General features: G+C 40.3%; 1 protein-coding gene across 4 annotated transcripts in view; it reads left to right on the plus strand.

Moving 5' to 3' along the window:
- Window positions 1-25,671, plus strand: part of LOC127437078 (serine/threonine-protein kinase BRSK2-like) — a 303,325-nt gene that overhangs the window by 264,755 nt on the left and 12,899 nt on the right. Inside the window, exons 12-16 of one of the 4 annotated variants that reach the window (XM_051691722.1) lie at window positions 268-418; window positions 3,439-3,507; window positions 20,227-20,287; window positions 22,221-22,902; window positions 25,040-25,088. In XM_051691722.1, the coding sequence (XP_051547682.1) occupies window positions 268-418; window positions 3,439-3,507; window positions 20,227-20,287; window positions 22,221-22,902; window positions 25,040-25,088 (1,012 nt within the window). The remainder of the gene's footprint in view (window positions 1-267; window positions 419-3,438; window positions 3,508-20,226; window positions 20,288-22,220; window positions 22,903-25,039; window positions 25,089-25,671) is intronic. The other 3 variants (XM_051691724.1, XM_051691723.1, XM_051691725.1) reach the window with 3 other exon arrangements.

Here is a 25,671-nt window from a genome sequence, read left to right on the forward strand (position 1 = left end):
CGGTTCGTCACTATGCAAATTCATTCACCGAAATAGCCAAATGGTTGCCAGCCCCAGTGATGCAACAACTGCATTAATTGCAGCAGTCTCTGGTGCTAATGATGAATCCACAATCAAACAGCATTTATGAGTGCAGCTTTCTTGACTTTTGTTTTTGTATTGATGATTGACACAGCCATTGGTGGGAACTGTTGAATTTCAGTGTGTCTGTGTGTGTGCGTGCGTGCGTGTGCGTGCGTGCGTATGTGTGTGTGAATATGTTTGTAGATCCTCCACGGAAGCGTGTAGACTCGCCCATGTTGAACAGGCATGCCAAGAGGAGGCCGGAGCGGAAGTCTATGGAGGTGTTGAGTGTGACAGACGGAGGTTCTCCTGTACCGGCACGAAGAGCCATTGACATGACACAACACGGGCAGAGGTGCAAAAACACGCATGACCATAAAAAAATTATTCACCCCCAAATTTTAATTCTGTCATCATTTATTCACCCTCATGTTGTCGTAAAACCAAGTGAGCTTCTTTCTTCTATGGAACGCCAAAGGTGAATTGGACACTCTTTTCCACGTGGTTACAAAGAAGGGGGACTAGGGATTTCAAACTTAAAAAAATAAGCAGAAGCACCATAAAAATATCATGCAAGTGCTTTGCACAGCTCATTTGCCTTTATTCCAAGTCTTCTGAAGTCAAACAAAAGCTTCATGGATCTTTATTCATGGATAACCTTTCCCTCCAAGGAGCTGTTAACCGGAAAACTGAGTCAGTGAGTTAAACAATTTGTGAACAAATAATTCAGACAAGTTTTTCCACTGGATCAACCCATACATTGAAAGATCTGATTCACAAATAAGATATCGCTACTTCTTTCATGAAAACACCAAAGAGAGCTAGGGCAAGATTTTCAGTCAATCACAACTTAAATTTTGATCCGTTCATCGTACAAAGCTAACAAATGGCTTCAGAAGTTTTGGAATATAGTGCATGAGTCTTATGAACTACTTTTGTAATACTTCTTCGTATTTTCTATTATGTTTTTTTAATCTTGAAAGCCCCACTCCCTATTCATTGTGATTGAATGGAAAAGAGCATATTCTTCGAAATTGTCTTTATGTGTTCCACGGAAGAAAGAAAGTCATATACTGGTAGGTTACCTCAAGAATCTATTACTCGAATCCTCACACAAAAACACTTCTTTTATTTTCCTTCTCCATTTATCCATCTCTTTGCATGGGGTTGATTTTGTTCTTGACCTTTCATTTAAATGTCTTTTAAAAAGCTTCATGATTAGCCAAAAATGTCTCTACTGGCCCAATTATATTGTCAAATCTTTTTTGACCAAAACAAAACACTTAATAGAAACTGAAGGGTGAAAAACACTACATTATCTGCAGGGTTGATGTCAACAAAATTGGCCTGATAATCTACATTACAGTTATACACAGGTCAGCGACAGGTTGAAAGGCAACATATTTGCTCCAGTTTGGTTCCAGGAATCTCAATCATAGGCTTAAGGATTTAGTTTTTAAAAACATTCAATATAAAATACCTTTACCATACCTAAATATTATAATATTAATAATCCGGACATCATTTGAAGCATTTGTTGTCCCAATTACAGCCTGTCAGCAAGAACTTTTTTTTTTTTCAACCTGTCATGATTTTTATGAATATTGAATTCATCAATCACCACTTCAGGGTTTCCTGTGAACTGGGTATTACTCAATACTCAGCTGAATTATCAGAAAAAAGAAATCAAAGTGTTTTTAGATTCACTGTGCTTTTGGTGATGCGGTCAAGCATGCCAGGGTTTTTTCCAGTGAGATTCTTGACTAGTACGCAGTTCAGGAATTTTTCATGGCCCCTCTGGCTATATGTCATTGAGTTCGGTTTGAGAAACACAGCTGTAAGGCAAATACCGACAAAGCCTGGAGAAGTTATTTCTGACATTCACCTTTTTCCTGTATTTTACTCTCTTTTTTTCTTCTTGATCATAACTTTGTAAACACCAGGTCTTGTTTAATGTAATGCTCCAGGTTTTGGGCTTGAAATTCCCTCAAGAGAGCTATCCAAAAAGAAACATTGATATTACTCAAGAAATTACTCTTAAATATACTTTTATATACACAAACCTTAAAGGAATAGTTTACCCAAAAATGAAAATTCATAATTTACTCAACCTCATGTCATTCCAAATTTTTGAGGATTTTGCTGCTTGAAATTGCAATAAGTGGAGCTTCAAAAAGGGCACATAAATGTAAATATAGTATAAGAAAAGTGGTTGATATGACTCCTATGGAATATTTCAAGTTTGAGTTCAAGTTTGAGAAATTTAAGTTATTATTCACTGATAATCTTTACTGTTTTGATTGGATCATTGAATTGAACGAATCATTCAAACTGGTTTTGCGACCCAAATCAAACGATTAATTGAAAAAACTCAAAAGATTTATTTGTTTAAAAACTGCAGTTCACGGGGGCCTGGGTAGCTCAGTGGTAAAATACGCTGGCTACCACCCCTGGAGTTCGCTAGCTCGCTAGTTCGAATCCCAGGGCGTACTGAGTGACTCCAGCCAGATCTCCTAAGCAACCAAATTGGCCCGGTTGCTAGGGAGGGTAGAGTCACATGGGGACCTCCTCGTGGTCGCTATAATGTGGTTCGTTCTCGGTGGGGCACGTGGTGAGTTGAGCGTGGTTGCCGCGGTGGATGGCGTGAAGCCTCCACACGCACTATGTCTCCGTGGCAACGTGCTCAACAAGCCAAGTGATAAGATGCGCAGGTTGACGGTCTCAAACGCAGAGGCAACTGGGATTCGTCCTCCGCCACCCAGACTGAGGTGAATCACTACGTGACCACGAGGACTTAAAAGCACATCGGGAATTGGTCATTCCAAATTGGGAGAAAAAAGGGGAAAAATAAAAACAAATTTAAAAAATGCAGTTCGCTACTTCTCTCATAAACTCGTGTATTAATTGCAGCAGAGGAGAGATGTGGCGGGTGTCAAGACTTTCAGTGAATAACAACTTACATTTTGGTTTGTGCCATATTTCAAGAAGACTTGAAATATGGCACACAAGTCATATGGACTACCTTTATGTTGCTTGTGTGTGCCTTTTGAAGATTGACAGCTTCAGTCTCCATTCAATGTAATGGTATGGAAAAAGAGACCAGTACGTTCTTCAAAATTTCTCCTTTTGTGTTCCACAGAAGGAGGAAAGTCATAGGGAATTAGAACAACATGAGGGTGAACTGTTCCTGTAAGAAACAAAATAACTCTAAACCATGGCAGCTACCTCAACATATGCATCTAAACAAATAGCCTCTGAGAAGAAAGACACAACAGGGATGTTGTATTATATTATTTACAGATGGCTAGCAGGAGTGCACTTTTGTGTTGTTGTGTTCAGGGACTCACTGTGTTTTCACTTTGTCTCCCGCTGCAGTAAAAGTGTGTTCAGTAAGAGCTTGGATATCTCCGACGGCAACTCCAAAGCAAAGAGCAAAGAGGAAAGGTACCTCACCCTCTGACCCTCAGATAGTTCACAGCGCTTTAGTCATCAAAGATGCAGAGAGGTTTTTACTGTCCACAGCTTTCCAACGAGACCCTTTTACTGACCTGCACTGCATTAGAGGTCTTTAGCTTCTGACTTGATTATTAGGCTGACTGTCTGATTTTGTAAAAATGATTTCAACACATTACTCAGTTTAGAGTCATTTTATGTAGGTCTAGTAGTTTCGGCCTGATCTCATGACAATTACACTACTGTAGCAACATTTTTGCAATACAAATTTACGTGCCATTTTTCACATTTGGCTGCAGTTCCCCGGTAAAATGACCAGCAGGGGATGAAAAAAGCGAGTGAAATGGTGTCGTAATCAGACAAGATTTTTATGATGAATATTAGATGAAGGTTTTAATGAGTAAAACGTACCTCTCTAACCTAAAACTTTAACCGAAATCTAACCAATAGTGTTCTAAAAGCAAATGAGATTTGAAGAAAACAGACATCCTTACCCTAAACCAGTGGTGCCCAAACTTTTTCAGTCAAGCCCCCCTATATTTATCGAAAAATGTTCAAACATCATCAGAACAGGAAATGTACTGTATTAAAATAGTACACATGGGAAGATTTTACAATAACAGCCGACTGACTGTACATTTTCATGCTTATTACACAGCTACTAACCAAAAATTAAATGCATGGACATAAAATATTGATTTGCATTGAAATGATGTCATTTGAGAAGAAATAAATCTCTGAACAGCTGGAATCAATCTCCGGTTTGCGTCAGGGTTCTGTTGTTTACTTTGTAAAATTGACCGTCTGACTCCTCAATATTCAGCCTATTACAAGACTGCTTGCCAAATAAATAAATAAATGCACATGAAACATTGATTTGAGTTTAAATTATTTTATTAACTAACTTGAAGAGATCACACATCCGAGAAGGAGGAGAGATGGCACGCAGATCCCGAATGAGAGGTCTGATACATCTAAATCCCCAGATATGCGGTTGTTACAGAGCAATATTTGACCACTGGATGGCGCCATTGACCAGTCAGAATCGAGTATTCCAGAGAGCTGTGTAATAATAATAATAAGAGGTCCAGACTTTTATTCTACATTGTACATGCCCTTTTGTTTACCATAGTTCTTTCATTGTTTAACAGATGTATTTGTATGCCGTAATCACAAGAAATACCATGGATGGCTCCTCATTACAGTGGTTAGTTAGGTAGTTAGTCTTTCTTAAAAAAATAAACTGTTTATTTGTTAAAAAATAACTTCTTCTTTTTATTTAATAAAAAATAACACATTTAACACCACTTTTTTAATACAACTTCCACAGTTGTAATGAAAAATTGTTACAGTTTAATGTGATAAATGTTAGTAAGGGTATGTTTAGGTGTAGATGTAAAAGTCTTGTAATTAATGCTGGTGAAGAGTAGGTGTTTTCTCTTTCCCTTGTCAGAGTTGTTCAGAATGTCAGTGCTGTAGCCGTTTGAAATGGTCATAGCGCTTTGAAAATAGAAAATTCTCATGAAGAATTCAAATGGGTCGCATAAGTTTTGTTGTCTACGCCACGATATTGAGAGAAGCCCAGTTTAATAAGACAGTCATGTGATCCGCTTTGCGCTATTTTGTCACCGGAGTTCATATATCGAGGGAAGCATGGTTGACGCACGTCGTGCACGCACCTGCACCTGCACCTGTGTGCTCCAGAGATACATTAGGATAGAGCAGTTCCAGATGAGAAGCATATTTAGCACTTATAAAATGGCAAAAGCAACATGAATTTGAATATCATATAATTTGCTTCGGCGGCCGAAATTTCATTTTGGTGGTCGCCAAAAAAATTTCAATGCAGGAAAAACACTGTTCTCACAAAAACAGAGGATTTAACAGTGGATTTAATACTTTAAAATGTACAACAAACAAACAAACTGGCATGGCAGCCATCTCTCTTCACTGAGAGTCTCTGTCCTCTACAGACTCAACAGTCCAGCTGAAATATATCAGTTAATTGCACAGTTGACACTCATTTGGATTGGAAGCATGCTTCAAAAGCTTACACTTGATAATAATAATAAAAATAATTATTATTATTATATAACTATTTTTTTATGGACTTCTCCTCCAATCCCACCATCTCCCTGCCTCACACTTTGGGAACCACTGCCCTAAACCAACACCTAAACCTAACCTATAGTTTCCAAAAACCACGTCATCTCCTGTTGCTTCTATGACACTTTCGTCTTGCTTGTCAGCTTGCGTGTTTGACTGGTCTCAAACTTCCGAGTTCAAAGTCCAATGCTCTATCAGTTGAGCTTCCACGTAAGCTAATCATATTGGAATAAGTGTGTAAATGTAGGTGGGCTGTAATACAAGAATTAAAATTAGTTGTTTTTCAAATGATGCATTAGAGTAAAAGTGTTGCGATATCATAACATAGCAGTGTGTGAGTAATAGAGTGAAAAATACGTGTTTATAAACTCATATTAAGCTGTTGTAGTCGTGATTTGTGTGAAACTGAATAAAATGCACAGTTGTTATAGCGCCTCTAGTGTTCATTTCACCGGAAAACTGCAACGAAACATTGAACGCGGTACGTAAAAGTCAGTTTGCAAAAATGTTGTTATTGTAATGTTCCTTCTATGAGATGACTGGGTTACATAGTTTAGTGGATGTTACTCCAAAAAAGTAATCCACTTCAAATGACTAATTACTAATTACTTTAAAATTTTAATAAGATTAACTGACAGATTTCTTCATCAAAAAAGTAATCACATTACTAGTTACATTATTTTAAAGTTACTTTCTTAAAAAAGACTTTTTACAATAAAGTTTTGAATGTTCTTGTTATGGGGTGTACAGTCTACAGCTGTCATAGAAATGCAAACAAATGTTCTACAGATATTCTACATAAATACTGTTATTTGAAAAATATGTGTAACCCAAGTATTGTACTTAAAAATTAATTAATTTAATTAAACGTCAATAACTATTAACTGATTACAAGAATTTTAAATGTAATGCTTTATACTACTTTTATGACTAAAAAGTAATTAGATTACAGTAATTAATTACTTTGTTATGAGATTACACCCAACACTGCTTGTTAGATCAGATTATGAATGAAAACTCTTGCTGAATCCCAATGGAATGGCATAAACAAATGTGCACTATACTGGGGACTTTAGCATTTTAAATATGATGTGTGAAAAAAAAAAATATATATATATATATATATATATATATATATTCTTTTTTTTTTTTTTTTTTTTTTTTTTTTTTTTTTTTTTTGAAATATGAGGTTATCAAGTTTGCCAATATTGAGTTGTGCTGCAAGATCATAAAATTCAGTCCTCAAACTGAGTAAATCTTGTGAAAACTATCAAGAAATGTTGGGGGAATTTTTCACAAAACTGAAAAGAAATTAAAGCCCATTTTTTGACCATTTTTTTTAGGACCATTTAAGACCATTTAAAAATCTTAATATTGTTTATGACAATTAAAGCAACAGTTTTGAAAATTCTCTCATCATTTATTTACCCTCATGCCATCCTAGATGTGTGTGACTTTCTTTTCTTCTGCAGAACATAAATGAATATTTTTAGAAAAATATTTCAGCTCTGTTTGTCCATACAATGCAAGTGAATGGTGACCATAATTTAGAAGCTCCAAAAAGCAGAGAAAGAGGGTGAGAAACAGATCAATATTTAAGTATTTTTTTTGCTATAAATCTCCACTTTCACTTTCACATTCTTCTTTTGTTCTGGTGATTCTCATTCTTCATGCATATCGCAACCTTCTGGGCAAGGAGGAGAACTTACAGTAAAAAAATGACTTAAATATTAATACGTTTCTCACCCACACTTATATCGCTTCTGAAGACATGGATTTAACCACTGGAATCGTATGGATTACTTTTATGCTGCCTTTATGTCCTTTTTTGAGCTTCAAAAATCATATCACCATTCACTTGCATTGCATGGACCTACAGAGCTGAAATATTCTTCTAAAAATCCTCATTTGTGTTCTGCAGAACAAAGGAAAGTCACACACATCTGGGATGGCATGAGGATGAATAAATGATGAGAGAATTTTCATTTTTGGGTGAACTATTCCCTTTAAGCATCTCATTCTCATTACAAAATGTAATGCATAACAAAACAAAAGAGATATATTATGTATATATTAAATTCCGAAATATATTTGTAAAGTACAACTGTACTGTAAGTATACATCATGGTAGCAATTGTTGCACTGAAATAAATTTGATTTTAAAAAATCATTCTGTTCAGACTGCATTACAATATTGCAGACAGTGAAGACAAAGATATTTTTTTAATCTTTGAAAATCTGTACGTTCACATTAATTAATGCATTATGAAGTACTGTAACGTAGTAAAAAATATCATATTTATAAATGGACATTAAGATTTATAAACACTGAAAAAATATTGTTAATTAATAATAATAATTAATTAATAATTTTCTTTATTTATCACACATTATACATTTGCACGTATACAGTGAAATTCTTCTTTTTCACATATCCCAGCTAGGCTGGGGTCAGAGTGCAGGGTAAGCTCATGATACCTAATGCATTAACTAATGTTGAACGTTGTAAAGTGTTTCCAAGATTTTTTTTGCATTGCAGTAATGACAATTAGGGTGCGGAGATGTCCTTAACTGTCATGAAAACAATATCACAATGTCTAAATAGGTTTCATTTTCTTTATGCTAAAAATAATTTCTGATTTTTCTTTTTCTTTTGAGGTGAAATATGAACCATACATTTCCTAATGATTTATTCCTCAAAGGACACATAAATGCATACTTAAGCAGCAGTAGTACACCATTCAGTCACCTTTAAAATACTTTTTTCAATGTTCTATGATTAGGAACTCACTAATCCAAATCTTACATACCAAATACGAAAGACAGTATGTGAATCGGGACTCCTCCAGGCCTTGAGTTTGGTGTATGTCATAAAACTAAGTAGTTTAATGTTTATGAAAATCTTTCAATTCAGTTTTTTTCTGAAGTTAACCACCTATCTTGAAGTATCACCCTCCAGTCAGACCAAAATTGAGGCCCACATATATTTATTCAACTATCTTTTTTCACTACCATTTTCCCTCACAAACTTCGAACCCTCCTCCTCCACTGTATGAAAACAGAGTAGGTCTCATTTTTTCAATTCATTTCAAAACCCAATTTCATGAAACACTTTTCACTCCCACTCAAATGGCCAAACGTATATGATAGCAGAATTGAAATGGGGAATTGACTGAAGATGACTTCAGTCTGAAATATACGCCACCTGAGGATTTAAAAGAAATGATGGTCAAAATGATTGTGTTTTGAAAGGAAGCAGCTGCATATAAAAGAAAGAGGTGTCTACTGTCTTTTTGGCTATGTTCGGAATAGCATACTACTATTATTCTTGAGATTTCTGCAGTATATATTTTATTGTATATACGGTGCACAGTAAGTACATTTTCTTAATACAGTGTACCCAGATGACCGGATGACTGTCACATCAACTCATTACTTTACACGTGAGAGGCATCCAGTTATCATTTTGGAAATAAAAACAGTTATTTGGCTTATTTTAAGTTAAAACGTATAACATTTGACAGTCTGAAAAAATAATAATAAATTCTATGTTAAAAGTCTTACTTCGGGTTCATTCTTCAGACTGGAAATTGTGTAGTAGGTTATCTGAGTATTCCGTGTATACAGAAAATTTGGTAACACTTTATTTTAAGGGTCCACAGTAACGCATTAGTTAAGAATGAATAAGACAGTAATTCATAATTAACTGAATGTAGAGTAAGGGTATCTTAGCCATAATTTACAAATAATTGAAAGTTTTATTTTTGTGTAGAAAGTAATGTAATTAATGCTCTATTTTAAAGATAAATATATATTATATTTAAATCAAATATATAATATTATTGACATTTCAAATCTGTTACTAATAAATTAATAAAATACTCACATTTTTTTGCACGTTTCAATTACAATAATGAAAAAAAGTTGTTTACTGCAAATACTGTAAACACCTAATAATGTCAAACAAATGATTAACAAATTAATCAAATTGTCTTTATTTTAAGATTCATTTCATTGAATGAAATTAGTTCGATATTAATAATTTCTGTCTACTTCAATAAACTTAAAATACCACCTAATAAGTGCAAAACAAATCAATAACTTGGGTAGGTAAAAATTTCACTTGAGAGCAGGAGGTCAAGATATCTTTAATACAAAATTGCAGCAATTTATTAGTAAAAACCAATTCCAATTAATCATAATAACTTAATAGAATGTATTAATATATTTAAATAAAACTGAATACCATCTAATAAATGCAAAACAAAGCAATATGTAAAATAGATAACATTTTCACTTTAAAATAGTGATTCAAGTTGTCTTTAATTGAAGATTTTAATTATTTTGTTAGTAACAGCTTTGTAAAGCTAATCCTAACTAGCCTAAATTAATGGTTGAATATTGTTTAGTACATTTAATTTATGATGGATCTCTGAAATTGAGCATTAATTACATTACATTCTAAACAAAAATACAACTTTTAATTAGTTGTGTATTATGGCTAAGATACCCTTACTCTATATTCAGTTAATTATTAATTACTGTCTTGTTCATGCTTAACTAGTGCATAATTGTGGATCCTTTTTTAATTAATTTATTTTTAATCCCCTTTTCTCCCAATTTGGCATGCCCAATTCCTACTACTTAGTAGGTCCTCGTGGTGGCGCGGTTACTCACCTCAATCTGGGTGGCGGAGGACAAGTCTCAGTTGCCTCTGCTTCTGAGATAGTCAGTCCGTGCATCTTATCACATGGCTCGTTGTGCATGACTTACTAGAGCACTTAGTTCTGCTGACCAACTTCTGCTGAAAGTTCCTCATTGTCGCTACAAATTGAAGGGTGATCGTGCATTTGCTATTATAGCCCCCAAACTCTGGAACAAGCTTCCGCTTCATATCAGGACAGCTCTGACATTCTACCTTTTTAAATCTGCTTTAAAAACACATTTTTATTCATTAACTTTTGAATACATTTTAATTATGGATATAGATTTTAGGCTCAGGTATTTATTAGTATTTATATAAGAGTATATTATGCATATTGTGTTGTGATTGAAATGCGTATTTTAAAGCACTTTGGGTCAACTCCTGTTGTTATAAATGTGCTCTATAAATAAAGGTTGAGTTGATGACACCGCGGAGACTCACAGCATGTGGAGTCTCATGCTACTCTCTGCAATCCATGCACAACTTACCACGTGCCCCATTGAGAGAGGAAACCACTAATCGCAACCATGAGGAGGTTATCCCATGTGACTCTACCCTCCCTAGTATCCGGGCCAATTTGGTTGCTTAGGAGACCTGGCTGGAGTCACTCAGCACACCCTGGATTCGAACTCGCGACTCCAGGGGTGGTGGTCAGTGTCAGTACTCGCTGAGATACCCAGGCCCCCATAATTATGGATCCTTAAAATAAAGTGTTACTAAAAAATTGCATACTATTCACAGTCTATACCATATACTGCAGAAATTGTTAGAGTACTATGGTAGTATGCTATTCTGCATGTAACCTCTCTTTCTGTCATGCTCCATGTAGAATAAACTCACATTTTTAATTCTGATATTAATCTTCAATATCAGGAAAACCCCCTGCATCTTTATTCTTAATTAGAATTTATGGTTGGATCCAGAGTAGTTGGAGTATACACTTAGATGCAGAGTAAGTACAGTATGTACTATGATTTAATTGTAAGCATTGTTTTCGATGCCATAGCATTCCCTTAGTCAAAGCAATGCATCTTTAGTGTCTTTTTTTCTTTTCCTTTTTTACCCTCATGATTTACTACTTGCTAAAAAATTAGTGCTTTTTGAACTAGAGGCAACCTCAGAAATAGACATTCTGTTGCATCTTATGTATTTTTGTACTGTTTATTGTTTGTTATATCTCTCCTACTATAGTGAATCTGTAGACCTTGAGATCTTTTGGCTTTAAAGAGCTTGCGATGAGAATGTGTCAGAGCAAAATCCGACTTTGAAATGTAATTTTTGAAAGTTGGATCTGTGTGATGAAGAGGTTGGGGAAGGAGCGAGATTGTTGAAGTGAAAGTATGTGGAGAAAAAAGAACAAATAAAGGATTGAATTTCTGTGTGGTTTATTTTTTCTGATCTTCCTGGCCAGACATCTAACATCATATTTACACCTGTCAGTAAATGTCCCAAGTAAAGGCCTGTTCAGACCAAATCTGACACAAATTTACAAGACGAGCTGCCGAAAAAAGGTCTATTCACACCGAAACGAATTACGAAACGAATAAAATTTCATACTATTTCACCCCTGTACAGAAGGCGGCGCTGTTCTAAAAACATCACTTGTATTCAAAAGCTCATTCGGGACGAAAATTTGCTCCGAAATTCAAGCTTGGTATGAATAGGCCTCAAGTCTTTTTTGGAGCTTTCATTTATCTAAAATTACTATAGAAAAGTACATTATTGTTTTTCAAGCTATGTGGAAACCTTGTGATACTTATGTAAATATGCAGATATACTGTATGTGAATTTCAGAATTCCCCACTTTCTAAAATTCAAGAATGTCCCCATTTTGCTTCAATAACAGCATGAGCTGGCGTGGACTTCACAAGTTTGTGCAAAACCTGATGATCCATGTTGTCCAGCATTTTTTGAGAATGTTCTTGTGTGTGCTTTAGTTTGCTTTAAAAAGCAGTTTGAATTTTTATGTTTAAATTAGATTTGGAATCATAGATTTTCATTGTAATATATTATTATGTACAGTAATACCAGTAAAACCTAACCCTAACTATATACATTTTTACCCTCAGAATATATAAAATTTCCATATACAATAATATACAGCTTTCTCAGATGAAGCATCAGTTTGTAGGAGTCCAGTTCGGTTCCACTTTTCTGTCTCTGACAGATTTATTCTACCCATTTAATCCTGTTATATGTTTGGCTTTTTCTGCATTTGTTTCATGGGATTCCTTTCTCCTCTCTGGTTCCATGCAGAAAATCCCCACAAACATTATGGATCTTCCTCAAAACCCCCCTTTAATCCCACAAAATTCTGTCTCCAGAACAGCTGTGTATGCCATGCTAAACTCTCAGAAACATCTCATCTGAGTCTAGAGCAGCGTTAAATTTTCTTAAAACAGATCACACAAGGAAGATATTAATAATTGTTGGGGAGTAACTAAGTAATGACACTACCAACTTAACTACATTTTTGTATTAATGTGAAAGTATTGCAGTTCAGCTGTTTTCAAAATATAGATGCTTTTCCAGTGACTAGCTACGTATCGATGTAGCATGACAAAGTGTTACATCTTACATTCGTTTTAGCAAGTGAGTTTGTTTGGACACAAAACGATTCATTTGAATCATCACTCAGTTGTGTTTCTGAAACATCCTGGTTATTTGCGTTTTACGGTGAGGAGCCGAGACAAGGTCAGGCCATTTCAGCAGGTAGTTCAGTGTTGTGGCAGGAGGGACACAACGTCTCATTCCCTCCATCAGGGAATGGAGGTTACGCAAGTAACCAGGACGTTCCCTATCTGTCACTCACTCGACGTTGTGTCGATGTAGTGATACTAGGGGTACCTATACAAAACACAGCAACTGGCTGAACTGTGTTACGTGAACTGGCGGTGTGTGTCGGGCAGACAACTGTGTGCCTCATAACCAGCGCACCAGGCCAACACGTATCCTCCCCCAACATAGTTATGAGCATCAAACGGCCCTTTGGGGACAAATCGACTACCCAAAAAATAGAGACAGGCTAACCCAGTCGTGGCCTCTTTTCCCCTTCTTTTTTTCCACTCCCTTAAAAACAAGTGGGATTATCCGACTGGGCCGGCAGGTCTAGTCGGGGGGGTGTCCCTCCCAAGGTGAGGACACCGCGGAGACAACACCTTGCCCAAAGAGAGGGGGGGATATTTAAGTGGAAAATACGTCACATGGTCTTGCCGACCATGTGGAGAAGTCTCATGGTAGATCCTACCCAACGGGGAGGAGTTACTACAAACATGGAGACTGTGGCAGAGGGGGCTTTACCCAAGGAAGACGCAGTTTGCCAACAGGGAAACGAATTAGCAGAAGATTTACATCGCATGGGGTTACCTTACAGGGAACCGCCACACGCGGAGCACCTACCCCAGAACAGGGCTCTTAATTAGCACGTGCACTGGGCTGGCAGCGAGTCTCTCTGAAAACTCGACTGCCACAGGGCTCGGAGGAAGTCAACCAGGGAACATAGTTTGTGAACACTACTGGGAATTAATGGCGCACGTCTTCAGCTCAGAGGAGGTGAAAGGCGCTATGTGCAAGCGATACACCCGGCCGGCTATCCCGGGCTTATCCGCTTGTATTGCGTGCCACTACCTGGGATGAAACCGGTTCCACCCGGAGGTTGTAGAACCTTGCAAAGTTGTTGGGTATTTCCCAGCCCGCTGCTCTGCAAATGTATGTTAGAGAGGCACCCCTGGCCAGGGCCCAGGAGGCCGCTACACCCCTGGTAGAATGGGCTCGTAGCCCTACAGGGGGCGGCACGCCCTGGGCGTGATATGCCATAGCTATGGCGTCAATGAGCCAGTGGGCGATCCTCTGCTTGGAGACAGTGCTTCCTTTCCGCTGTGCACCAAAGCAGACAAAGAGCTGCTCAGAGATCCTAAAGCTCTGCATGCGATTCAAATAGATGTGTAAAGCACGCACCAGACACAGCAACAACAGGGCTGGGTCTGCATCCTGCTGGGGCAGCGCTCGCAGGTTCACCACCTGGTCCCTAAAAGGGGTCGTGGGAACCTTGGGCACATAGCCCGATCGGGGTCTCAAGATCACGTGAGAGTAGCCTGGACCGAACTCCAGGCACATTTCGCTGACAGGGAACGCTTGCAGGTCTCCTGCCCTCTTGATGGAAGTGAGCGCAGTCAGGAGGGCAGTCTTCAAGGAGAGTGCCTTAAGCTCAGCTGACTGCAAAGGCTCAAAGGGGGCTCTCTGTAGACCCTGAAGAACTACAGAGAGGTCCCATGAGGGAATGAGGCGCGGTCTGGAGGGGTTCAGCCTCCTGGCGCCTCTCAGGAACCTGATGATCAGGTCGTGCTTCCCTAAGGACTTACCGTCCACTGTGTCATGGTGTGCTGCTATAGCAGCAACATACACCTTCAGGGTGGAAGGGGACAGCTGCCCTTCCAACCTCTCCTGCAGGAAGGAAAGCACCGATCTGACTGCGCATCTCTGGGGGTCTTCCCATCGGGAAGAACACCGCTTAGCGAACAGACGGCACTTAAAGGCATACAGGCACCTCGTAGAGGGGGCCCTAGCCTGAGTGACCGCTTAGGTCTTCCGCGTCCCGTCCAGGGGCCAGACATTGAGATTCCAGAGGTCTGGTCGCGGGTGCCAGATGGTGCCCCGTCCCTGAGAATGAAGGTCCTTCCTCCGGGGAATTCGCCGGGGGGGGGGGGCTGTCGTGAGGAGCGTGAGGTCCAAGAACGACATCTGGGTGGGCCAGTAGGGTGATACCAGGACAACCTGCTCCTCGTCCTCCCTGACCTTGCACAGAGTCTGTGCAAGTAGGCTCACTGGGGGAAACGCATATTTGCGTAGGCCAGGAGGCCAGCTGTGTGCCAGCGCGTCTATGCCGAGAGGTGCCTCAGTCAGGGCGTACCATATACCTGTCCGGATCGACTCCAAATCAGCTGGACCACCTGAGGGTGGAGTCTCCACTCTCCCCTGAGGGTAACCTGCCATGACAACGCGTCCACTGCAGTGTTGAGGTCACCCGGGATGTGAGTGGCTCGCAGCGACTTGAATTGCTGCTGACTCCAGAGGAGGAGACGGCGGGCGAGTTGTGACATACAACGAGAGCGCAGACCACCTTGGCGGTTGACATATGCTACCATTGCCATGTTGTCTGTCCGAACTAACACGTGCTTACCCTGGATCAACGGCCGGAACATCCACAGGGCGAGCAGAATTGCCAACAACTCAAGGCAGTTGATGTGCCAACTCAGCCGCGGGCCCGTCCATAAGCCGGCGGCTGCGTGCCCATTGCAAACAGTGCCCTAGCCCGTTTTGGAGGCGTCTGTCGTGACCACGACGTGCCTGGAGACCTGCTTTAGGGGAACACCTGCCCGTAGAAACGAGAGGTCGGTCCAAGGGCTGAAGAGACAGTGACAGACCGGCGTGATGGCCATCTCGGGACTAGAGTCTGAAGCCAGTGCTGAAGCGGTCTCACATGCATCAACCCGAGCGGGGTGGCTACCGCTGAGGATGCCATATGCCCCAGGAGCCTCTGAAAGAGTTTCAGTGGAACCGCTGTTTTCTGTTTGAACGCCTTCAAACAGGTCAGCACTGACTGTGCGTGCTCGTTCGTGAGGCACGCTGTCAATGAGACCAACTCCAAACCGAGAAAAGAGATGCTCTAAACCGGGAGGAGCTTGCTCTTTTCCCAGTTGACCCGAAGCCCTAATCAGCTGAGGTGCGAGAGCACCAAGTCCCTGTGTGCACACAACATGTCCCGAGAGTGAGCTAGGATTAGCCAATCGTCAAGATAGTTGAGAATGTGAATGCCCACTTCCCTTAATGGGGCAAGAGCTGCCTCTGCGACCTTCATGAAGACGCGAGGGGACAAGGACAGGCCGAAAGGGAGGACCTTGTACTGATACGACTGACCTTCGAATGCAAACCGCAGGAAGGGTCTGTGTCGAGGTAGAATCGAGACGTGAATGTACGCGTCCTTCAGGTCTATCGTCGCGAACCAATCTTGATGCCGGACGCTCGCCAGAATGCGTTTTTGCGTCAGCATCTTGAACGGAAGTCTGTGTAAAGCCCGGTTCAGTACTCGCAGGTCCAAGATTGGCCGCAACCCACCGCCTTTTTTCGGTACAAAGAAGTAGGGGCTGTAAGACCCCTTCTTCATCTTGGCTGGAGGGACAGGTTCTATCGCACCCTTCCGTAGGAGGGTGGTGATCTCCGCGCGCAAGGTAGCAGCATTTTCGTCCTTGACCAAGGTGAAGTGGATACCGCTGAACCTGGGCGGATGCTTGGCGAACTGAATCATGTAGCCGAGTCGGACGGTCCGGACGGTCCGTACCAGCCATCGTGACGGATTGAAAGCGCAAGCCATGCATCCAAGTTCCACGCAAGGGGGACCAAAGGGACAACGCCGTCGGATGTACCGGCAGGTGGGGCCTCGCGGCGGGGCGGAGCTTGAGGTGCCACACCATGTCGTGGCCGTGCTGAGTCTAGGGACATCGAAGCACTTACCTGGCTCCTTGTGACCACCCCCGGAACAGCCTGGGACGGGGGAGGAAGAGGCCTGTCCTCGCAACCCGTAGAGACTGTCATATCGTGGGCGGATGTGTGCCACAGCTGGGCACGCAGGGGCGGGGAGACCGCCGCTGGAGCGCCAATCCTGCAAGAGAAAAAAGGTGGACGGTGGTCATGTGACCCAGGGAAGGAGGAAACCGCTCTTTTGCTGAACTGTTGGGTACCGCAGCCACTTGGGCATGCGGCGAAATCAAATGAAAAGGCAACAAAAGATTCTCCACCCGGCCCTCCACCAGGGGATGGAGTGGTCTTACTACCAGCTCCAATGCAGTGGGTTTCGTCGACCCTGGGTCGCCCATCTCAGGGGCGCTTTGACGACCTTCGTAGGTTCTTGGCGGCCGGCCGTGAGACAGGTGGCGTCTGCTTCCGTGTCTTGTCAGCCTCACCCATCTTGACCAGGTTGAGCCAAAGGTGGCGCTCCTGGACCACTAATGTGGACATCGTCCGCCCGAGAGACCGCGCCGTGACCTTCATCGCTCGGAGAGCGAGGTCGGTCACCAAGTTCCTGCATCAGATCTGGGGCGGAACTACCCTCGTGCAGTTCTTTTAGCGCCTTGGCTTGGTGGACCTGCAGGAGAGCCATGGCGTGCAGGGCAGAGGTGGCTTGTCCAGCAGCGCTGTAGGCTTTGGCCGTCAGGGACAAAGTGAACCTACAGGGCTTGAACGGGAGCTTTAGGCATCCGCGCCAGTTGGCGGCGCTCTGTGGGCATAGGTGCACCGCGAGCGCCTTATCCACCGGGGGAATCACCATATAGCCCCTGGCCGCCCCGCTATCGAGGGTAGTGAGGGCGGGGGAACTGAGAAATCGGGACCGGGCAGTGAAAGGTGCCTCCCACGATTTTGTCAGCTCCTCGTGCACTTCCGGGAAGAAAGGCACTGGAGAGGGGCGTGGCTGCTTTGAGCAGCGCCGCAAGCCCAGGAACCAGTCATTGAGCCGCGAGGGTTCGTGGGAGAGCAGAGGGTTCCACTCTAGCCCGACGCTCGCGTCCGCCCGGGAAAGCATGTCCGTCATCTCTGCATCAGCCTGTGACTGGGCAATCGTTCCCGAATCGTTCTGCGTCCGACTGGACAAGCCCGCTCTCCCAGGGGCATTCTCTGCAGTGCACCAGTGCAGAGGAGGGAGAAGCCGCCGAAATGCGCCATCAGATCCAGCAGAGGTGAATGAACAGTCGTGAAAATCTGAATGAGTGGTTGCATACCAGCTCCTTTTATGCCTGTATGTCCGGGGGAGTGGCATGCAAATACCACTCGCCAATTTTTATTGGCCTTTTATCAAAGACAGACATCGACACAACATCGAGTGAGTGACAGATAGGGAACTATTTTTACATGTTTTTTGTAGCAAAGTGTAGTGTAAATGTATGTGTATAAATTAATTAAGTTTGATGATGTTTCTCTAATTGATATCCTTGTTGATTTTATGCCAGATAAACATTCCTCTCAACTAAATCATCAACTGTAGCTTAAATCGTAGCATAATTACTTTGAGTAGTTTGTAGCTTGACAAGCTACAGTTTTGAAGTAGCTTCCCAACACTGACATTAATGCAGCGTAATTGTAATATTAACAATGTACCCGATTTAAGAGCTAAGCATATATTGATGGCATTTGATATAAGTGATTTATATGTAAACAAAGATTTTTATGTACTGACTACTTTAGGACTAGTCACCATCCTAATGGCCTTCACATCTAAACATAGGTTTTGCAATTTATGCATTTCACATGCTGTTCAGCATGTATCAGAGAGACATGTGTTGTCTGTCTCCACTCACTCCTATGTAGCCCTATAAAAAAAAGAGTATACAAACTATCTTAACTTTAGCTGATGTCTGTTGACAATTTGAAAGTCATTGTGGGCATCTCAAAGGTTTGCTATCTTGCTCTACACACCCACACATATGATTCCACTCATTAGGAGGTTTTTGCCTTGCCTTATCTTAACTGTTTTGTTTATGTCTTTCCTTTGGTTTCTTTGCTGTTCGTTTTTCTGGGGCAAATTTACTAAAAAGTTGTGCCACTTTTGCACGTGCACTGTATTTCAGCACAAAAATCTGGTTCATTCAGTAACTACCCACAATGCAGTTTAAACAATTGCTAAATTTTCTTAAATAGTTCTATTCAGTAAGTATTTGAATTAAGTTCAGGATCAAGATGTAGAATTCAACCGTGCAGATGGTCGGTTCAGGGGTTTCGGGCCAGGGGCCACATTTATTTCAAACAGGTCTGACAACTGACCTGGATTAAAGACAGAGAGTAAGAGAGAGTCCAATATTTAAAGTGGTAAAAGTGATAAGAATGTGGAGAGAGAGACAAAAAATGAAAGTTAGAAGATCAAGAGATCAAACCAGACTGACAGTGAATGAAAGATGGATATGTCAGAAAATATTGAGGGATGTTGGAATAAGAATACATAAAAGAGAAAGGACAGCTGTTGTCAATGGTGTTGGGTAGCCTTCTCTTCTGATGAAGATGGATTGTTATCTGATAATGTACTTGTTACTTTCTGAAAGATGACTGAAGTGTTCGATCTTTGTCTGTTTGGACATCATCTGCTGTCAAAACAGAAGTTTTGTATGCCTAGATACAAATGCACTATTAGGAGGTTTAACAATAAAAACACTACATGCACTACAAAAGAATCCAGCACTACAGTAATCTATTTGAATCCCAGACGAGCCCCCACTTTTGTCAAAACCCATCAGTTGGATAGACCCATTATGGGGAGAGTTAATGCCCATAAATATAATTAAATTTGGGCATAAAGATAAATATTATAGTAACTGTTTAAAGGTCTATAATATGAAGTCTGTTTCATTGATCATTATAACAAATTATTGTGTATTGGTTCCTTTTTTTCCTCCATATTAAGTGTATTGTAAGTTTTTTCCATATTACTAAACAGCTCTCACCTTCTCTGATATTGTAATGTTTTATATAACCCTAAAATAGACTATAGGTGTAGCAGCTTGACTATGTTATATTTATCAAGACTCTGGCAATAAGAATATTGATTCAGGTCAGTCTTGCCTCTATGAATACCAGTACATGAATTGATGTTATCTAACAAAAAAGTACTAAGAGTGCCATGGTATTGCCATTGTCATCATGGCCATGGTACCATCGTAATGCCATGTACCTTGTGTCTCCAAGTACCAAATAACATTCATTTTTTCATTCATCTGATACCATCAATGTACCATGGTACTTTTACCACACATTTTATCAGTCTAGCCACTCATAATACACCCAGGACTCATTTTCTTTTACCTATCTCAGCTGTAAGCTGTCTCACTGTGTATGTCTTATGGTCTGTATCCATATAGGTCACGGTCCATCAGCGGCGCGTCCTCTGGTCTCTCTACCAGCCCTCTCAACAGCCCACGGGTGAGTAAGCTCCACCCCCAGCATGCCTGCTTCTCTCTGTCCACCAGTCAGCACTCATCTGCTCCACAGCAACCATTACACATGCAATTTTATGTTGATAGGACACAAAAATCACATGCAATTGTGATGTTTAGGACTTTCTATTGGTTTACAAAATGGGAAAGTTGAAAAACAGTTAGTAAAACTATAATATATGGCATATGATATTAATAAGCAAATTAATACATGCTGCAAAGTTTGTAGGATATATTTTGAAGGTGGTTGAATATAATGTTTTGGTGATCATTGACAGTTAAATGCTTTTTATTGCAAAATGGGCTGTTAAGATTGAAGAGTGTTGATTATGATCTTTAATAAGAATAGAAGAGCAGGGTCTGAGTAATAGCACGGTGGTTAGCCACGTTTAGGCCATGTTGACCATGTGGGCAAAACAGGTTTGGGTCTAGCCTACAACATGTCTTAACCCCATTTCTATCTCTTTCCCTAATAATTTCTTGGCCCCTCTTTACCATATCTGTCTGATAAGGACACAAAGCTCAAAAATAAAATTAAAGAATTGTAGGTCAGGTAGTTTAGGTATGCAATTGTAAATGCAACCTTTTAAAAAAAAAAAATTAAACTAAAGCAGTCATATATGGGGTGGCCTTGCATCCCAAACAGAGTTTAAATGGCACTTCGGCCTCTTGCAGACAAAGTAAGCAAGAAAGGAAAGAGTTCAAGGCTGAGCAAGTTGGAGAAGAAAGCAGTTCTTGTTTCATAGAGATATTCTCTTTCATCCTATCGGTTGCTCTCAGTGTCTTTCCCCCAAACAAAATCCAGTGCAAGAAACACTGAAAAAAAATCCCAATTCTCTGATTAGCTCTTGGATAACTTTTCCAGTTGACTTGTTGGCTTACAGATTACAGAGGCCTCTCCCTAAAGCTCGACAACGTATAGAGCTGATTTCAAATGGAAATTGATTAAAAGTTCACCCTAAACCTTTGGCTTCTTGGCCGTTATGTACATCTTGAAAAACTTGTGCCAAAGTATCTGTGTAAGTTGAAGATTTTGAAGACAGTCTTTTTATTTTTGATGTAAAGTTTGGTTAATATATTACTTGTTACTTTTGTGAATTCTCTAGCTTTAATTACTTTGTTGGATTCCAGCTGCAGAAAGAAGATTAGTGCTTGAAGTATTTCTGCGAATTGGTAGCTTAATGTTTGTGTTTTGAGGTTTCATATTCAGATGCCTACGAGCTTTGAAGTTTTACAAATGATTCAGAATGGGACGCAGTGAACTGAGAAGTTGTCTTGCTTTGGCGCAAGTTCGTTAGCAGTTGATTCTGAGTGTAAGTGCCCTACAGCTTACACCAGCATGGATTTCCATGGTTTATGTTGCTCTGCGGCTGGTCTAGCTGGTGGAATGTCAAAATCCAGCCGATAAAGCTGGTTGACCAGCATGGTCTTTCTGGTGAAGTTGGTTGACCAAGATAGTGTTTGTGGTTAAGAAGCCTGGTGGCAACACTAGCATCCTATGCTGGGCACCAGCATTCAAAACTCAGCATATCCTGGTGACCAGATATGCTGGTCTTTGTAAATCGGGTAGGACTTGCAGATACCACAAACCTACACATGCAAGCATATTATCCACACCTCTCATACACAGTTAAATGCTTTATGTACACATTAGACAATTTGCTTTTTAATCCCTTTTATCCATTTATTTTGGTGTGCTTTAAAATACTTGATCTTCATTTGCTTTTTACAATGGTCTTGTTGCATCTTTTCCTCACCTGTCTTGGCTAACTTCACTTTTTTGTTTCTTCTGCATCACCATGGCTTCCTTTTCTCCTCAAATGATTCCTTCCCTTTCTTTGTGTGTTTTACCCATGATGCTTTGTGAATTGTGCTGTACCTGTATATCTCTTTGTCCTGGTTCTTGCCTTCCTTTAAAGCCCGTCCGAAAGTTCTGTGTTCCTCCTCCGTCCACAAAGCTGCTCTTGTCACCCAGTTCTAGTATATCCGACTCCCTAAAACCAAACTCAAATCAAAGCGGGTCAAGAACCTCAACTCCTAACTCCCTAACACCAAACTCCATATCGGAGTCTATTTTGCCTTGTCCGAAGACCCAGACTCTACCTGCCAATCCCAAAGATAAACCCTTACAATCCACACGATCCAACCCCTTACCCGAAACCGAGCCTGAACAGATTTCAACGGCCAAGTCGGAGCCCTCTACTCCATGTCAGCCTCAACAACCCTGTATACCCGGCAGCCCACTTGTGCGGCGGGCAACCCCTCCCAGCAGCAACCCCCCTCAGCTTTTGGTCCCCATCAGTCCTGTTGTTCCTCTTTACCCCATTCATCTACACCACTTTCACCCTGTGCCTGGCTCTGACCAAGCCCCCAAATCTATCCCCACCATACAGGTGACCCCACACCCCTCTCCAAGAGGCAGCCCTATCCCTACCCCTAAAGGAACGCCCGTGCATACGCCTAAGGACAGCCCGGCTGGGACGCCCACGTCGACGCCACCCCCCAGCCCCTCCATTGGGGGAATGCCCTGGAAAACACGCCTCAATTCCATCAAGAACAGCTTCCTGGGCTCGCCACGCTTTCACCGCAGGAAACTGCAAGGTATTATGCCAAAAGTGGTGGATAAAGTAAACAAACATGGATACATTTCAAAACCCCATGTAATCAAAATTAGAGTTTTGTCTTTTTGTGTATGTCCGCTAGCTTTGTCACCATCTATATTAGAGATTGACCAATATATGTATGTATATATATATATATATATATATATATATATATATATATACACACCTTTCAAAATTGATGCATTAATGCATGCAAATAATTGAAAATGTTTAATGCGTTAATTTTTCTTTAATGCAATTAATGCATTAACCAATTTTCACATTAGATTCTGACATTTTATTTAGCTCCTTGTGAGTTCCGAACACTGGTTGGCATAGGGTGGAAACTTTGCAATATGTCCGGAGTCAATTACGCTGACATAAACACCACAAACACACACACAGCAGCGATCCTGTGTCAGTGGTCATGTGGTGGGCAAAGGACCTCTTAACGGTAGTTCTACGTACAACAAACCCAAATGGGACTTGTAACAAAAATAAATTACTTTGCATCCTTTGTTAGGCAGAATTTAATTACCACAGAAGCATGCCAAGTCTGAACTTTCACTTAAAATTATACACAGTATGTATGTATGTATGTATGTGTGTGTTTGTGTGTGTGTATATATATATATATATATATATATATATATATATATATATATATATATATATATATAGGTGACCAATATGATATGATTTTTGTCTAAATGTTTGGAACCAATATGCAGAACCAGTTTTAATTTGTTCTATTTCTGCTTTTAGACACAATAAAATAAATAATAATTAGACTATGAGAATATAAACATGAATGCATTATAAATATTTTATTAATAGTAGCTATTTGTATTTAAGCCAGTGGTAGCCAACCCTGCTCCTACACACCTGTAATTTTTAAGTAATCTTGAAGACCTTGATAGGCTGGTTCAGGTGTGTTTGAATTACTGTCTGTGGAAAATGGACTAAAAATATGACACATCTTCTCTGAATGGGCGTTTACAATATTCTGTCCAGTAGAATGGTCGCTAGAATGAGCATGTCCCTCCCCCGTATTTATGAATAGTGCCTGACTCTGCCTTCCAAGTACCAAATTGTGGGTCATCAGTTTGTCTTCAGTTGCATTGGTTTTGCCATGCTGTGACATAAGCTAAAGGCTTTTAACTATTTAAAAAAGGACAAGCCTCTCGATAATCCTTGTTAACATCTATGCTGTACTGTTTGCTGTTCTGAAACCTATAGCAAAGTCAATAAAAAAGAAAAAACCCCGCACACTATCTTGGCTTGCAAAGAGTATTACAAAAGTTTGTTTATGGCAATGTTTCGGTCACACGACCTTCTTCAGGCATTTACCTGGTAATTTATCAGGTAAATGCCTGATGAAGGTCATGTGACTGAAACGTTGTCATGAACAAAATTATGTAATACTCTTTGCAAGCTAAGAGAGTGTGCAGGATTTTTAATTTTTTATTGACTTTTCTACAGCTTGTGTCCTACGCACCTATCACTTTTCAGGTGTGCGAGGTTAGTTGTTCATTAATAGGAAAAACCTAAACACAGAAAATAAAATTTGACAAACCTTTTCATGGGGTCTTTTAAAAAAATAATAATTCATATATATGGATTAATAGCTCAATAATGGATCACAATTGCCTGAAATCATGAAGTTGACACAAAAGAATGAAAAGATTTTGGCTAGTTCTTCCAAATCCTCTTATAATGGAGCCACTCTACATTGAGTCATTATACAGTTAAAATAAATCTTTTACCTCCTCCAATTTTACTGGATCTTTTTCAAGGCTTGCAGATGAATTGTCTTATTTACATACTGACTGCAAACCTATATTATGCCTGCCACCACGGTTGCCGCCTTGCTTTGTTTTAAGAGAAATAGTTTGCATTTTTAAAAACGTCCTACATGTGACTCTTATTGCTGGCGTAACCTTTAATCCCAAACAAAACAGGCAATATACTGTATGACAAATATTCACAAACGATGCTTATTTGCATGCAACTATATGTTTAAATTATGTATGTTCTACATTGTGAAATGTGGAATTATTTAAGAACCATTTTTAAAGTGACTTGGTGAATGACTAAAACGGAACACACTAACGCATTTGCTTAATTGTGAACAGTTCCCACTCAAGAGGAGATGTCCAGCCTCACACCAGAGTCTTCCCCAGAGTGAGTTCACACATATACATACACGTTTGGTTTTGTATCATTCTATGAACGTCCCATACATTTCTATTGCTTTTATAATAGGCCAAATAAATTTGTGTTAGGGGGTATTGCACAGTTTTGAGGGGGTCACTTAGGTAAGACATAAAGACACAGAAAAAACATATATAATTTAACAACCAATTAGTTCTTTGTAGGATTGTAGGATGTATGTGTAGTGGTAAAGTTTTTTTTTTTACTTGCAAGAGCACCCAGGTAAAAAATCTAATATGTGGTGTTTTAAATAAACCTAAAGCCTAATTAACTTAACTTGTTATGCAGTGATTACCATGCATTTTCATTGCATGAAAAACAAAAAGCTTTGACATTTTAATAACTTTGCATTGTATTCTATGGGGGGAAATTCTGTGTTCTATGGGAAAATACAAGTTTGCTGCAATATAGGGGGCCTGGGTAGCTTAGCGAGTATTGATGCTGACTATCACCCCTGGAGTCGCAAGTTCGAATCCAGGGCATGCTGAGTAACTCCAGCCAGGTCTCCTAAGCAACCAAACTGGCTGGGTTGTTAGGGAGGGTAGAGTCACAT

This window comes from Myxocyprinus asiaticus, chromosome 48 (assembly GCF_019703515.2).
Source record: "Myxocyprinus asiaticus isolate MX2 ecotype Aquarium Trade chromosome 48, UBuf_Myxa_2, whole genome shotgun sequence".
In the NCBI taxonomy this organism is placed as follows: domain Eukaryota; kingdom Metazoa; phylum Chordata; class Actinopteri; order Cypriniformes; family Catostomidae; genus Myxocyprinus; species Myxocyprinus asiaticus.